The sequence below is a fragment of the Chionomys nivalis genome, chromosome 18 (assembly GCF_950005125.1).
Source record: "Chionomys nivalis chromosome 18, mChiNiv1.1, whole genome shotgun sequence".
Taxonomy (NCBI): Eukaryota; Metazoa; Chordata; class Mammalia; order Rodentia; family Cricetidae; genus Chionomys; species Chionomys nivalis.
In genome coordinates, this window is record NC_080103.1 from 22,963,344 (window position 1) to 22,977,135 (window position 13,792).

The window sequence follows — 13,792 nt, forward strand, 5'->3', positions numbered from 1 at the left end:
TCAGTCAGAGTTAAACAAAGAAACCCTGTACCATTTTTAATGCTACTATTTCCTATACATATATCAAATCATCACATTTTGTGCCCCAGATATTTACAACATGTGTGCCAATTAGAAAATACAATACCACTTTACAAAGAGTATCAGAATGGAGAACTTGAGTGGTGTGCCTGAGCTGAGCCAGCTTCTCGCATCCCACGATTCGAAGACATCAGGGACGCACAGACAATGCGCAGCATCCTTAAAATAACCTTCATCTGCGTTTCCAGGTCCCATTCTGAGGGACCAAATCCACTTATGATCTTCAGGGCAAGGCTGAGGAGTGATGGGAACAAACGCCAAGTGGTACCTCCCAGGAGAGAGTGATGAAGATGTGGTGGTTAGGTGCGGCCCACACCTCCCCAGATGGAGTGGATTAAAATTATAACCCTCCTGTGACTCTTTTTCCCAGTGGTGTTCAGGATGAGTTATCCTTTGGCTGAGATTTCTGCTGTCAGGTTTGCGACTTCTCTAAACGGAAAACATCTGTGTCTGCTCCTCCATAGACCCGGGATCAGCATAGCTCTGTACATTAGTCTGATGTATTTGCTAATGAAGCTGTTTTCTCTTCTGACAGCATAGAACACACAGGGCAGACATTCAGTGAAACCCAGGCGACATACTGTGACCACTAGGAACACCAAGGCCAGGCAGCAGAGGACCACAGACATCAGCCCATATCATCATGGATGAAGCTGACTTTTCAGAAGACACAACCTATAGAGAACAGGAGGACTTGCCTTACGATGGGGACTTCTCTCAAATGAAGGTGTGTGGTGCTCACGACTTGCCCTCAACAAACGGCACCCTTGCTGTCTCAGAAGAAGTTGTTCTGTCTGAAAAAGGCCCCGAGGAAAAGGCCGCATGCTGTGAGGTGTACAGGAACGCAGCTGTGGCCATGACTTGGGATAAGATCGCTGAAAATGCTGTCACCAACAGGCACAATAAAGATAAGCAGTGTGCCTTGGCTTCTTGTGTTCCAGCTAATGAAGGCAATGACTCAAAGTCACGCACTTTGGATATTTTACTCCATCATCTCTCCAGGGAGCAGTTCTTAAGGGGACAAGGCACTGGCTGTGACACTCTCCCAGAGACCTCAAATGCCGACAGCCTCGATGATGCAGCTATTCTGACAGATGTCATTTCACGTTGTGCAAAGAATTATTGCCCCAAAGAACAAACCCCAGCATTCGCTGATCGACCCAGTCCCAAAAGTGGTGCGGAAAATAGCAATAAGCCCAGTTGCTCTCCAGACACAGCGGGAGGAAGAACCTCTCCCTTAGGAAAGCCAGTGGCTGCTGGGCAGAGCAACCACCAAGATCCAAGCTTTCTAAGCAGCCCTAAAGGTTCAGGTGATAAACATAAAAACTGCCAAGGACAGACGTCCCAGAGACAGCTGACTGAAAAAGCAAGTTCAGGCGGCTGGTTCAAATACAGCCAAGGTCAAGTGCATTACCAGCTTCCAGATTTTTCTAAAGTTTCTCCCAAAGCGAAAATCCCTAGGAATACGGTAACTAATAAACCACTTATGATAGCTAACCAGGCCAGCTTTTCTCCTAGGTTGAGAAATAAATCAACAATTGTGCAAGATAATTTAGGAACCATGTCCGGGCCAAATTGTGTTGGAAAACAGCAACCAGAGCAAAAAAGGAAATTTACTGAACCTTCGCAACGAACCCAGGTAAATGAGAATGGTTCCTATCAAAACTGATCTAGGGTGGTCATCCCAAGGTGGTCATCTCCAGGTGATCAGCCCAGGGTGGACATCTTAGGGTGTTCATCTCCAGGTGGTCATCCCAGGGTGGCCATCTCCAGGTGATCATCCCAGGGTAGTCATCCCAAGGTGGTCATCCCAGAGTAGTCATCCCAGGGTGGTCATCCCAGGATGATCATCCCAGGGTAGTCATCCCAGGGTGGGCATCTCCAGGTGGTCATCCCAGGGTGGGCATCTCCAGGGTGGCCATCTCCACGTGGTCATCTCCAGGTGGTCATCCATCCCAGAGTGGTCATCCCAGCGTGGCCATCCCATGGTGGACTTGTACATAGAGCTTAGTTGCAGTTCTGAGGTTTCATTAGGCCTCTGAGTTATCTGGGACAAAGGAGCAGACCTCTCAGAAGCTCAGTGGTGACCTCATGGAAAGAATCAGAAGCTGGATTCCAAAAAATATAGAGGAAGATAAAATTCAAATTCCTCAAAGCCTTCCCAATGTCATCTTTCTTTCTTTTTTCCTTTGTTGCTATTATTAGTATTTGTTGTCAAGGTTTTTTGTTTGTTTTTTGGGTTTTTGGTTTTCTTGAGGCAGAGACCCTCCATGGTCCTGGCTATTCTGGAAATTAAAATGTAGACCAGGTTGCCTCTGAACTTACAGATATCCTCTCTTGCCTTTGCCTCTAGAGTGCTGGGATTAAAGGTGCGTGCCACCATGCCTAGCCTCCAATATCTTTCTTAACTTCATCTAAAATTCGAAAATAATTTCATTGTTTGAAAGTTGTATACATACATATAATAAAATCCACCCTAATTTCATTTCTTAGTTCCTCCCCTACATTCCCCAGTATGTTCCCCTTTTAATGTTAAATCTTATTATTGCATGTGTATAGGTGTTGGCTGCATGTACGCATATGCACCACTTGCGTGCCTAGTGCCTGCAGAGTGCACTGGATCCTCTGGAACTAGAGTTGCAGATGGCTGCTGGGAATTGAACCTGGGTCCTCTGGAAGAGCAGCCAGCGCTCTAACCACTGCGCCATCTCTCCAGCCCTTATTTAGACTTCTAAACTCAGCCCTTCCCTGAGAGATGTGACCACGACCTGGCTTTTCTCAGGCCCCAAGTTCTCCAAATTCCTTTTTCACAGGGAACTTCTTTGTTTTGTTTGTTTATTTGTTTGTTTTTTAAAACAGTGTCTCCTGTAACCCAGGCTGGCATTGAACCTCTGATCTTCCCGTCTCAACCACCCAATATTGGGATTACAGGAGTGTACCACCACACGTCTTAGACTGTCCTAATATGATTTACCAAAGAATATCCATTTGCACAGCTTCCCTCAAGTCTCCCCAGGCCACGCTACTCCTCAGATCTACCCACGGCTCTCACTTGCTGCCGCTTCATCACTGTTCCCAGGGGTCACTGCAGGAAACTGGGTAACACAAGGCTGCAGTCAGGCAGATACAGAATACATTATGAGTTTCCCACTCCCCACCCCCACTAGCTTCTCTTTCTCCCTACTCTTCCTTCCCATTGCCCGCCCCCCCCCCGACCACTCCACTTCTCCTTTCTGTCATCTGTACTTGTATGATCTTCTGTATTTGTATAAAAATCTAGAGCCCACAAATGAGAGGAAACAGGCGATATGTGTCCTTCGGAGACTGAGCTTGCTTGATATTATTTCTGGTTACACCCATCTTCCTGCAAATGACCTAACTTCTCCTTCTTTATGGCTGAAAGTCCATCTTCTATGTGAGGTATGTTTTCTTCATTCATTCCTGTGCTGGACGCTAGTTCCGTGACCCAGTTATTGCGAACAGAGTAGCAATAAGCCTCAACAGGCAAGTATTCTGTGAGACGCTGGCTAGGAGTTTTGAGGTGAATTCGTACGGGATGGTATGGCAGGGTTGGATAGGAATTCTGCTCTCAGTTCATCTCAGCTGCTTTGAATCATAATAGCCGGGAGAGATCCGTTTCTTCTGTTAGATCTACAAATTCTGAAGGACCTTATCTTCAGATTTCCATTGCTGCCTCCCAGCGAGGCCTGGCCTTGGGTTCTACGGCCATTATTGCCTCAGTTATTAAAGTCAAATGAAATAAAGCTAAGATCTTTTTTTTTTTTTTTTTTTGGTTTTTCGAGACAGGGTTTCCCTATGGTTTTGGAGCCTGTCCCAGAACTAGCTCTTGTAGACCAGGCTGGCCTCGAACTCCCAGAGATCCGCCTGCCTCTGCCTCCCGAGTGCTGGGATTAAAGGCACGTGCCATCACCACTTGGCTTAAAGCTAAGATCTTTAATACTATAATTCAAATATTTTATTAGTACCTATTTAGTATAAAATTTGGTTAATAGGTAATCTATACTATTTTTCCTTTTCCTTAACCTGTCTTCTCATCTCTTCCTAATTTCCCTTCCTGATGAGATTCAGGATCTCACTGTTTAAAGTTAATAGGTAAATTCATCTTTTAAAAAATTGACAGGAAAATTTTTAATTCTTCCTTCCTGGATCATCTTCCTTTTAAGCCTTGTATGAAGGACTTTTCTGAATAGAGACGCACCCTTGGCCTCGCTCTGTAACACCCTCCGTTACCCCCCACATCTCTCATCCATAACACCCTTCCAGTTCAGCTGAACACCCTGAAGGTTTGTGCAGATCCCCAACTCCTACCCAGCACTACACACACACATACACACACACAAACACACGCACACACACATGCGTGCACATACACACACACACACACACATCTGAAGCCAGCAGCCCATCTGGCCTGACTGGGCTGTTTCCTGTCTTAGAGAAACCTACATTCCTATGATATTGGGAAGCCTTGGGGTTCTGTCTTTATACAAGAGCGTTCATGCATGGCCAGTTCTTAGTGGCCAGCAATGCTTGAATGTCAGCGAGCTTGACTGGGCTGATTTTCCTCCCATCAGTCCTAACAGCTTCAATTGGAGAACTGGGGCTAGCAGTTTTCTTTACTGGATATATCCGTAATGGTCAGAGTCAGTTTTGAACAGTCATTTATCTCTCTGGCATGTATATGTTTCTCAAGATCCTAAAGGTGAGTTAATCAAGAGTTTAAACCCCTGTTCAGTCAGCCTGCAGCAGTAGGAACCACCACCATCTTGGCGTGTTTAGCATTCAGTGCAGTGCGTGTTGTATGATTCCTAGAGTCTGGCTGCCAGGCTTGATGTTAACAAGAGCATCAGCCGCAGACCTGTGATAAGACAAACAGGGGTCCTTGCCCCTGTGAAGCCTACGTCTAGGGAAGTGTTGGAGTATTTTACATGCTAGAGTCAAACACATGAATGTCAACTGAATGTGTGTCCCAATTAATCCAGATAGCAGCCCTACAAGGTACATTCTCTATTGCCCCCACTCTATCACCAAGAAGTCTGAGGCTTACGAGCAATTGCCCGTGTCAGCCAGTCACAGCATCACAGTGAAGTTCAGCCTCCACATGGCGATCACAGCTGGGACCATAGCACTGTGCTGCCCCCTCAATGACCAGGATGCAAGGCATTCTGAACAGCAGTGTCCCTGGTTATCCCCATAGCCCATGCCTTCTTCCTCTTTAATTTTGCAGATGGAGCCTGCCACCCACACCTGCCAAGAAGCCCTCAAAGGTAGTATCTTGAACTATTATTTCAAAAAGCATTGTTAAACCTTAAAAATATGGTGCTTACGATAGACTGTGCGCTCCATGAGGGCAGGGCTCCTTGTTTTATTCTCTGATGTATCCCAAGTACCCCGAACAATATTTAGTACATAACAGGCACTCAATAAACACATGAATTGATTGCCCCCCCCCCAAAAAATATGGTGCTCATTGTTACAGACTCCTTTTGGTAATACTTAGTAAAGCTGTGGAAAGCTGACATGAACGGTAGCCAAACAGCCTTTTCTGCGTAGGAGCTGAATCTGAGAAGCGTCACTGGAAGTTGACACCAACCACTCAGAAAGAGCCTCCCCCAAATTCTTACATATTTCAAAAGATCTCCCAAGGAAAACAGATGTGCCAGAAACTGAAAGAACAGACTGACCTACTGAAGACCAAGGTAACTTATTCAGAATGCGTGTGTGTGCTTATGCATGCTCGTACACACACGTGTAGGTCAGAGTACAGCTTGCAGGAGCTGATTCTCCCCGTCCACTCTGTGGGTTCCGGGGACCAAACTCAGGTTGTCAGGTTTAGCTGAAAGTACCTGTGCTCACTGAGACATCTCGCCAGCTCCAAACACCTTCAGAGTTTGTCCATAGCAATAGAAACAATGGACGTCAAACAGAAGAGGCCATGCCGTGAATGAAATACTGAATTTTTTTTTTTTAAACTACAGGTACAAGAATTTTCCAAAAGAGTAAGACAGGACTCTTTCTGCCATTTGCAAGACATAAGACTGGTAATGAACTTTATCCAGATTTTTTCATCTATATTTGGGAATTGCGGTGGGTACATGCGGAGGATTCCATAGTGCCACATCGTCTGTACAGTGGTAGGAGGAGGAAGGGAGATGGAAAATTAACCATCTTAGCTTCTGGAGCTACATGGCCTAGAGTTCTATTTCTCTGTGTATTTATCCTTCTTTTCTTCCTAAGGAAGCTATACTTCTCTCACCAGTGACCTCGTGATAAACCTGAGGCCATGGAATGTTCCAGAGGAGACTATGAACCTCACTATAAAGGGTGAACCTGCCCATTGTGGTCAGGCCTTAGTAAATTCTCATTGTAAAAGTAGCTGGTATCTGGCAACGTGACATGTAAGACTCTGAAAACACTTAGATCTGAAACTCAAGCAGGACTTTCAGATCAGAACCTTCGACATGCTTCCATACCCTTGCCTGTCATCACAGCCAATCAAACAACTAATTTGTGGGGTCGCCGTAGCAGCTTTGCTGTAGTAGCAAATGAAGGTGTAGCAAGGGGGCAGAGCACAGGAGCCCAAGATGTGGAAGATGGAGTTTAGGCCACCGGGTGAGCACCAGGAACAGCCAGCGGACCTAGGCTAGAGCAAGCTTCAGGACAAACTTCTGCAGAAACCACACACCAGGGCCAAACCCAGGAAGGGATCCGTGATTGTTTACTCAACATAATAATAACTGATTCATTCATTCACTCATCACCGTCATTAACTGCTCTGTCATTCAGAAAACACTCATCAAGCACTTTTTTAAATGTCCCAAGCACTAGGGAGTTAGAGAAACACCTTTGCTAGTGTCTTTTATTCTACCAGGGACAGATTGGTGGAGAGATCATGAAATGCAGTTTGAGGGCTGTGACAGTATGCATATTACAGCCTAGCGGAAGTTTGTCCTTTGCCATCGAGGGGAGACACTCGGTGGTCCTCAAAGGGACTGCTCATTTGGGGATTACAAGAGGAACAGAGCAACCTTGGCAGAACAGGGGACGAGAATCTTCCAAATCAAAAAGAAACAGCAAATGGAATGCCACATGCAACTGGTGTGAGCTCAGAGTGCACGCGAAGACTAGCAGGACAGACGAGGACCGTGCCATGAAAGGAGCATGGATTGCGTCCTGACTTTGATGGTGGAGTGATGGGGAAGGCATTGACGTCAGGGCATAGCAGGCATCACAGGGGTGAGACTGTAGGTAGGGGCTGGTCAGGAAGCCAATACTGGGCAACTTAGAAGGGTCTGAACTGAGGCTGGCAATGAGGATGGGGAGTGGGTGGCAGATTTAAAGGAGAAAAAAATCAAGAAAAAGAAGAAATAGAGAGGGGGCTGGAGAGATGGCTCAGCGGTTAAGAGCATTGCCTGCTCTTCCAAAGGTCCTGAGTTCAATTCCCAGCAACCACATGGTGGCTCACAACCATCTGCAATGAGGTTTGGTGTCCTCTTCTGGCCTGCAGGCATACAGACAGAACATTGTATACATAATAAAAATAAATATAAAAAAAAAGAAGAAGAAATAGAGATAGTTACCGAGTCCTGGTTTAGACAACCGAAGTCAGAAATCAAAATGGAGGATCCAATTCAGAAAGGGTGTGGCAAGCAGGTCAGGAATCAAGATCGAGTATAACTTAGGAGGTTTGCGGTCCCCTTAAGGACTCTCAAGTGAGGAGATCCAATTGCACGAAGGCAGAGCAATAGATCTGACCCTCAGTGGTACTTGGGTCAGAATAGATGCTTTGGTGGATAGTTGAAGTTACAGTGTGGGTGAGATGCCCCCAGCCAACGAAGAGTCATGGGGTACTAAGTGGAAAAGGCCGAGGACAGAGTTCCAAGTGACCAACCTTCTTAGTAGGACATAGTGCAAGGCATTTGGATTTTAAGTGTATGGTTTTAGACATATTGTAGCATGTCCTTAATCTCAGCACTGTTAGCAAATTAAATGAGATAAACCATGCTGTCTTCTGAAATACGATTTAAATACCAAAATCCTTTTGATCTTTTAGACCGAGTCCTATTATATAGCCCCAATTCACCTAGAACTCACTGTGTAGACCGCGCACTTCTTGAACTTGAGATGATTCTGCTGTCTCTGACTCCCATATACGAAGACTCAAGGGTATGCACCACTATGCCTGCCGTCTCTTCCCTTTGTATTCTGTTTATTTTGACCACCTCACCCCCCTCACAGCTTACACTGCTGGCTTCCTCTCAGAGTCTAATGGCTAGCCCTCATTTTTTGCCTGTGGCTGTCAGTGTCTGTCCGTCTTCTGGACACTGATGTGCACTGTGAACTCTATCTTACCCCCATGTTGATACTCTCCCTCACAGTTGTTAGCCTCCCCTCATTCCTCACCTTGGTCAGACCTGTCTTATCCCTTCCGCCTTCCAGGGATGTCTGTGAGACTCACAGTATCAGTCACTTCCTGGCAGGGACCAGATGGTTGACTTGAATGTGGTAACTGAGAGCTTATAAAGGCCTTGCTTTACAACAGCCTGGGCAAGGCTAAGGGAAGCCCAGGAAGGATAGGGGGAGCTACTTCACCCCCAGGCCTGACGGAGCAGAGGAAATGCATGCCCTGGGGCTGAAGGGAAGAGCTGCAGTTGGAGGAGTAGCTGAGATATTCTGTGGCTTTTGGTAGAAGGAGACAGCCAATCTGTCTGTGATGGCACAACAATTGGAGAATCAGAGAAATTGGGGCTTCCACCTCATCTTTAGCCAACTCCCTTCTCCTGCTGCTGTCTTCCTTTGGCTAAAATCAATAGAAGCCAGGGTAGAAGGGTCCTGATAATGCAGTGGGGCCAGGGCCAGCCCCTGCAGAGAAAGACAGAGAGTGGCTGTAGGAAGAAGGAAAAACAACCATCAGGCCAGCCATCTGTACACTCAATAGTCAATAGTTTCCAAAGTCATGTTTATTCATTTTCAGCATTTTTTTATAAGACAGGGTCTCATATAGCTCGGGCTGCCTTGAAACTTGCTGTACAAACCAAGCTGGCCTCGAACTCACAGAGCTCCATCTGCTTCTGCCTCCACGCCCAGTCATTTCTATCTGGATGGGAATGAGCACCAACGGCAGCTACAGTCTATGGAGCGTGCTCACATGGAAGCGACTTAAGGTAGTTTGACTTCACGGGTTTCCAACTCCATGACGTAAACACGACACCCATTCCACAGATGGCTTAGATTGCGGGTGAGCCGCCATAGATCCCGAGGACAGGGAAAACGCTGAAGCTTAAAGTCAGACAAAGGCCTTTGTTGCCACATTAGACCCTTGGATTCACCCTCCTATTGAGCTTTCCACTTTTCCCGTGGAGTCATTCTCTTCTCTCTCCGCTCTAAATAATTTTAAAACTCATTCCAGAACTCCGGGCTAAGCTTGTTTCACTAATTTCCTGGCATGAATTGAAAGACTCCATTGAGTAGACTTAATATCTGTCAAGTTCAGCTCTTTTCTACTCACAGCATTTTAACAGGGCCTCTGGATGCCAAAATATTTTAACGATTTTGGAAATAGCGTCCTGAGGTATTTTCCCCTGAGGCACAATTTTACTTTTTAGAAAAATAAATGAAAGCCGTCTACCTTTGGTCAATGCTGTGCAATTAGCCAGCGGCGATGGGTTTAATACTGGTTTTCTCCCCAGAGGCTTGTTTTTTTTTTTATTTTTGTTCCTGGAGGGGAAGGATATTTGCCACATGTTTCTGCTTTTATAAGGAAATTGATAGAGTACGTGCATTTGTTTCCCAAGGAATCTCTCATTTTGGCAGCCATTTTCAAGACAGGCCTCTGTCCACATTGAGACCAAAGTTATACAATGTTTATTTATATCCTAGCTACGACCACAGTGTCTGGTATGAATATAAATCAAAAGGATTTGAGCTGCAATTATATCCCATATATGGGAGAAGTTCTCTACACTGGGAAAAGGGAGGCGCCTAGCCTTTCCTTACACTTATTTGAAGCCACATCAGGACAAGCAAGGCCGATAGCTCAAACTGGGCTCTCAGCCTCATGTGGGCTGACACGGCAATGGGTAACATCCCATGCAATGCCAGGGACTTCAGGTTCATGTGGGCTAATACAGCAATGCATCCCAAGCAACGTCAGGGTCTTTCAGAATGCAGAACCTTAGCAGAGGTCTGCCCAATAGCTAAAGTAGCTAATGTCTCTCCCCAGGGGCGAGAATTTGGCAAATTTGTTGTGTATTTGCTTGCTTCTTCAGCAGCTGTGCTGTTATTAAAACCGTATTAGCTTTGGAAGCCAGGTGTGGTGCTGCCTGCCTGTGATCTCAGCACTCAAGAGGTGGAAATGAGAGGATCAGGAGTTCAAAGCCAGCTTTGGCTCCAGAGCGAGTTCAAGGCCAGGCTGGGCTGCAGAAGATCCTGTCTCAAAATCAAAATCAAAATAAAGCAGGTACAGTTGCACACACCCATCACTCTTGGGAGGTGGAGACAAAAGGATTAGTGGTTCAAGGTCATTCTCAACTATTCTGTGTGTTCCAGGCCAGCCTGGGCTACACCAGGTTCCATCCAAGTCAAGAAGTGGATAAATAGATTTTAAACATAGGATGTATCTCAGTGACAGTGTGCTTACCTAGCAACACACATGCACACTAATATGCAAAAATAATTCTAGATCTGATACGTCTTGCTCATGAGGATAAATCCTATAGGTATTTGTTTTTTGCACATTAACAGAAGAATCTGTAATCAAGATACTAGCTTGCCTCATCAGTCCCTTCTCCCTGATATTTCTAGAATACAATCTTACTGTCCATTTTACAGAAAAGATCATAAATTCCCCCCAAATATCCTTCCTATACTCCAAGTCTTTTTTCGTCAGTCACCATCTCAACAGATGTCCTTGCGCTCCCACGTTATTCCACCTGGCAGGGGCCCTGCTCTCAACCTAACTTGTCCTTCCCGCTGGACTTGAATTGGGGCCTTGTGTATGCTAGGTAAGGTGATCTGAATGGGAATGTCCCCTGTAGGCTCATGTAGATGAACACTTGGTTCCCCAATGGTAGCTCTGTTTGTGGAGATTAAGGAGGTGCAGCCTTGTTAGAGGAAGCATGTCACTGGAAGCAGGTTTTGAGAGTTTAAAGACTTGAGTCACTTCCCGGTCACTGTTTGTTGTTGTTGTTGCATGCTTGCATTTGAAGATGTAAGCTCTCAGTGCCAGCTGCCATGCCTGCGGCTTGCTGCCGTGATGGACTCTGTCACTCTGGAACTGTTAGCCCAAATAAGTCCTTCCTCCTGTTAGTCGTCTTGGTCATGGCGTTTTATCACAGCACCAGAGAGGTCACTGATAGCCTAGGCAAACACCCAGCCTCTGACCTGGGTCTCCAGCCCTCACTTCTTTGTCTTAAGGTATGGTCTTTGCTTGTCCCCAATTTCTATGTTTTTTAATTTCATGAGTGTGTGTGTGTGTGCACATGTGCTTCTGTATGAATGCATACGTGTGTGTCATGCTATGCGTGTGGAATCGAGGACAACTTTTGGGTGCTGATTCTCTCCTTCCTCATGCTTCCTCAACTGTCCAGGCCAGTTGGTCTGAAGGCTATTTTTTTGTTTTTTGTGGGTTTTTTTTGTTTATTTGTTTGTTTTGCTTTTTTTTTTTTTTTTTTTTTGAGACAGGGTTTCTCTGTAGCTTTAGAGACTGTTCTGGAGCTAGCTCTTGTAGACCAGGCTGGCCTTGAACTCACAGAGATCCACCTGCCTCTGCCTCCCGAGTGCTGGAATTAAAGGCGTGTGCCACCTCTGCCTAGCAGGTCTGAAGGTTCTAGATGATTCTTCTGTTTCCCCCATCCCTTCCTACCACAAGTGTTTTGGGGTTACAGCTGTACGCCCCCACATGCGTCTGGCATTTCCCATGATGACTCAGGTTGTTGAGCTTGCAGAACAAATGCTTTCACCTACTGAGCCATCTCACCAGCCCTGATCCTCCATTTTTAAAATTTCCTATTTAATCCAAAGCTATTTAGGCGAGTGTTGGAGAAAGTGTGTTCTTATATAAATATGTACATATATTCATAACAAGTTTGTTGGAATGGGTGCAGCTTTTTATTTCCCCTCCTATAAATTCACATGACAACTATTTCCTCAGAATCAGGGTGAGAGTGGGGGCAGGGATGTGGCTCCCTGAGAAAGCAATGGCTTCTCATGCTCCCTGAGGTTTGAGTCTAGTGCAAAACTGGGGTCCCTTTCCACAGCTCTGCAGAAAGACCTAGCATCCAGCTTGTGAGAAACGGGGATCTTCTCTAGCAGCTGGCCAGACAGCTCAGCAGGTAAAGGCCTAAGTTTACCTGCTGGTTAAGCCTGGGTTTATATCTGGGACTTACAGATAGGAGAGAGTCAGCTTCCCCTCCTTGGACCTCCACCCAAGTGCTGTGGCACACTTGCACACAGACACAGAAACACACACATACCAAGTAACAATTGTATAAGAAAAGCAAACGTGAGTGGCCTTGGCATCATCAAGTCCAGAGAAGCAAGGCTAATCCTGCCAGGGTAGAGTAGGGATGTTGGAAGCAGGGAGTGAGGGCTGGAGTCTGGATTGCTGGAACAAAACTCCAAACAGGATGCTACTCGGGGCAGATGTGCATTTCCCTTCCTGCCTGAATACGGGCAACTTGAATAACACAGCCCAGGGTCCTCTTTATGTTGTCCCTAGCCTGATAGCTGACTATACAGCCCAGAAGACGCCGGCTTATCAGTCTCTACTCAAGAAGTGGACGGTGTAATCTTCAGCTTGGAGGTGCTACTTGAGGACATTCAGGGGAAAGCTGATGCACGTCAGTGCGCTTGGGCCCTCTCCTCCCCGGTGCTCTCCAGTCATCCTGGATGTGGCATATTCAACCTCAGATGAGCTAACACAACAGCCTGACGTGGCGCCAGGAGAAACGGCATTTACGTACATGTAGACTCCCAGTTCACGGGCTTGCTGGATTCTGTTTTAATCCTTGACTTGCCAAAGCCTCATGAGTCATATTATTTAAAATGGAGCCAGCTTTTCATGATTGGAAGCTATTTCAAGTGTTTATATTTGAGACACTATTACTTTAGGATTCAACGCTTCTCCTGAAAATGACAAGCCACTAACTCTTTTGGGAATAAAAAAAAAAACTTCTGTGGATCATGCCTGGATAAAGTTTTTTTCCTCATAATTTTATGCTGCCTCTTTAAATATTTTTAATTATGTGCACACGTCTGTGTGTGGGTATATGAACCCAAGTGTAGGCAATGTGGGAGGTCAGAGGCATAGGATCCCTTTGGAGCTAGAGTTAAGGTGAGGCACCTGGTGTAGGTGCTGGAAATTGAACGTAGGTCCTCTGGAAGACCAGCAAGTGCTCTTAACTGCTGAACCATCTCTCTAGTTCCCTATAGTTTCCTTTTAAATGAAAAAACAAAACAAAACAAAAACAAAAGAGAAACCAAGTTCAGTAAACTAATGATTTCCTGTAAGTCCTCTTCTGTATTCTCTCTTGCAAATTTAAATCTTTCGGATTAGCTATTCATGCTGGCTTGGGAATCAACCCAAGGGTGGCTTCCTATGCCTTTTGGTTTTCAGTGTTTTACCCCACAGGCTCTTTAGCAGCTGAGTGTGCTCTCAGCCCTTGTGTTTAATTTTTTTATGACTGGGTCT

The 13,792-nt window shown here is 45.8% G+C and overlaps 1 protein-coding gene across 1 annotated transcript in view; it reads left to right on the forward strand.

Annotated features, from left to right (window-relative positions):
• The first annotated feature begins 724 nt into the window (after nt 1–724).
• Nucleotides 725–13,792, forward strand: part of Aknad1 (AKNA domain containing 1) — a 34,432-nt gene continuing 21,364 nt past the window's right edge. The window contains exons 1-4 of the mRNA XM_057794237.1: nt 725–1,720; nt 5,330–5,369; nt 5,656–5,801; nt 6,081–6,143. Coding sequence (XP_057650220.1) covers nt 725–1,720; nt 5,330–5,369; nt 5,656–5,801; nt 6,081–6,143 — 1,245 coding nt within the window. The remainder of the gene's footprint in view (nt 1,721–5,329; nt 5,370–5,655; nt 5,802–6,080; nt 6,144–13,792) is intronic.